General features: G+C 24.5%; 1 protein-coding gene across 22 annotated transcripts in view; it reads right to left on the minus strand.

Moving 5' to 3' along the window:
• Positions 1–2,589, minus strand: part of LOC106789214 (microtubule-actin cross-linking factor 1) — a gene marked incomplete in the record, with an annotated part of 154,157 nt that overhangs the window by 78,657 nt on the left and 72,911 nt on the right. For 13 of the 22 annotated variants that reach the window (XM_014753245.1, XM_014753246.1, XM_014753243.1 and 10 more), the window contains 2 exon segments: positions 1,036–1,095; positions 1,739–1,756. In XM_014753245.1, the coding sequence (XP_014608731.1) occupies positions 1,036–1,095; positions 1,739–1,756 (78 nt within the window). 22 annotated transcript variants of the gene reach the window in all.

Here is a 2,589-nt window from a genome sequence, read left to right on the forward strand (position 1 = left end):
ATTTTTGTTGTATTTGTAATAAATAATTTATAATATATATATATATATTATAAAATGTGCAATGTGTGTAATTTTTATGCAGTTTTGTGTGTTCTCTGAATATTACTCTGTGTGAACTAAATTACGTGTACAAAGTGTGAGAAGAATTACGTGCGTTATCATCGTGCAACGAACATGATCTTTCGTGATTATGTGAAAGGGGGAAATTAAAGATACATTGCATACAAGGATAATACAAAATTTTAAATATCAACTTTGAAAGTACGATGTTCTACAAAAAAAAAAGAGAGAAAACAGTATTTTTGATTAAATATTCATTTAAAAATCATGCACAAAAGGATGTATAAAAAAAAAAAGTAAGCAAGTTGATAAACAAACAAATGCGTGACATCAATGCATACAATTAAATAAATAATTATTAATCAATATCATCATCATCATTTACAATTATCAAAATTATCTTATTGTTCGCGTGTGCTAATTAAAAATAATTACTTTTTTTTGTGTATTTGTGACAGATAATAAATAAAAAATATCAAAAGTGCCATGCTCGAAGCAGCAGCAGCAGCAACAACCCGTCTATGAATAAATAAATAATATAATAAATATAAAAATAAAATAAATAATGCACACACAAAAGATAAGATGAGATGATTTGAAATCAAAAATTCCAAAATAATTTGAATTAAAAATTAAATCTATAATTAAAAATATATTTAAATGAATTCGAAAACACAAAATTTCACTTATCTCTTTGATACAATTAAAAACGATAATATTAAATAAATAAATAAAATAAAATAAATGAGAAATCGAACACGTTGAATGATTTTCTACGATACAAAAATAAATACAATTAAATAAGATAAAATAAATGTGCAAAGTAGTGTTACGATTTATGCAAAAAAAATTTTTTTAGCTGTTGCTGCATTTTTTATTCTGATTTTCTTATTTCTTCCTTCCTCTTCCTTCATTCTTTTCGATAAAAAAAAAAAAATTTAAACGGATCGTATGCAATAACACCATGGAACTTACGGTGGGGGAGCAGCATGGTTGGTTGTTGACAAGAACGCACACGTGCAGGCACGTGTAAGTCTGAAAGAAACATGGATGAAACCAACACCGTGTCAGAAACGTGTTCGTGAAGAGAAAAAAAACTAATATTGTATATATGTATGTATGCATGTATATATGTAATCATTTTTGCGTGTTTCAAATATATTCAAACGTATAATATAATTATTATTTCAATTTCTAACAAGGAACACAACGAACTATAAAAATGAATTTCTTTTCTTTGTTTTTTTTTTTTACATTTATGTGATGCAAATTTAAATGAATATTATATACACATATGTATGTATGTATGTATGTATATGAATATCTAACGATCCACCATATATTGGAGGAAAGAAAATTGTCATCGTATTTTTTTAATCAATTTTGTTTAAATTGGGAATTTAAAAATACGAAGAAACTTTAACCCCGACCCAATATATGGGGGGATACGAAAAAAAAATAAAGCAAGTTCCCATTTTATTTATTTGCGTTCGTGTGTGAATGACAGCGTATATCTACAATTGCATTTCTATAAATATATGTATGTATGTATGTATGTATATATATATATTTATATATAATAATAATAATAATAATAAAGGTGTGATCATTGTAGCGGTGTCTCGAAATAAAATAAATCGAGAAAATATTCTCGTGTAAGGATGTATTCCTTACTTACCTTGACATATTTCCAATGCTGTTACGAGTATGCGTGAAAGAGTCAAATAAAAAGAAAAAAAAAAAGAAAAGGAAGGAAAAATTTAGGTAGAGAGAAAAAGGGGCAGAAAAAACAAGAAAAGAATTGGGGGAAAAAAAGTCGGTGATTACAATAATGGTAATTACAATTATTTAAAAGTTAATTGATCGAGAATCATCGACGTGTTTTTACGAAGAATTTAAATCATTTTTTAATACCACAATCATTTTGATTTATATATATATATTGTTAACAAACGTGTGATTTTAAATCAAAAGAAATAAAATAATGAATTTTTGTACGAGAGTTTCGTGTAATTATAATTCGATTATAATTTGAATAGTAGCATAAATTTCTTTTCAATGAAAATATTATATAACACTTTAATGTAATCACATACATATAGATTTTACTCATAATCAGTTAATACAAACATATATGTTCAATAGAAAATATGTTTAATAAATTAAAGTATTTGATTAACGTTATCTTAAAAAACAAACCTAATATTAACCTAAGTTTCTTCTTAATGAAAATATTATAACACTTTAACGTAATCACATACATATAGATTTTACTCATAATCAGTGAATACAAACATATATGTTCAATAGAAAATATGTTTAATAAATTAAAGTAATTGATTAACGTTATCTTAAAAAACAAACAAACCTAATATTAGCCTAAGTTTTTTCTTAATGAAAATATTATAACACCCTTTAACGTAATCATAATCAATGAATACAAACATATATGTTCATAGAAAATATGTTTAATAAATAAAAGTATCTAATTCACGTTATTTTAAGAATTAACAAACCTAATATTAGCCT

This window comes from Polistes canadensis, unplaced genomic scaffold, assembly GCF_001313835.1.
Source record: "Polistes canadensis isolate GaletaPanama2010 unplaced genomic scaffold, ASM131383v1 scaffold_171, whole genome shotgun sequence".
In the NCBI taxonomy this organism is placed as follows: domain Eukaryota; kingdom Metazoa; phylum Arthropoda; class Insecta; order Hymenoptera; family Vespidae; genus Polistes; species Polistes canadensis.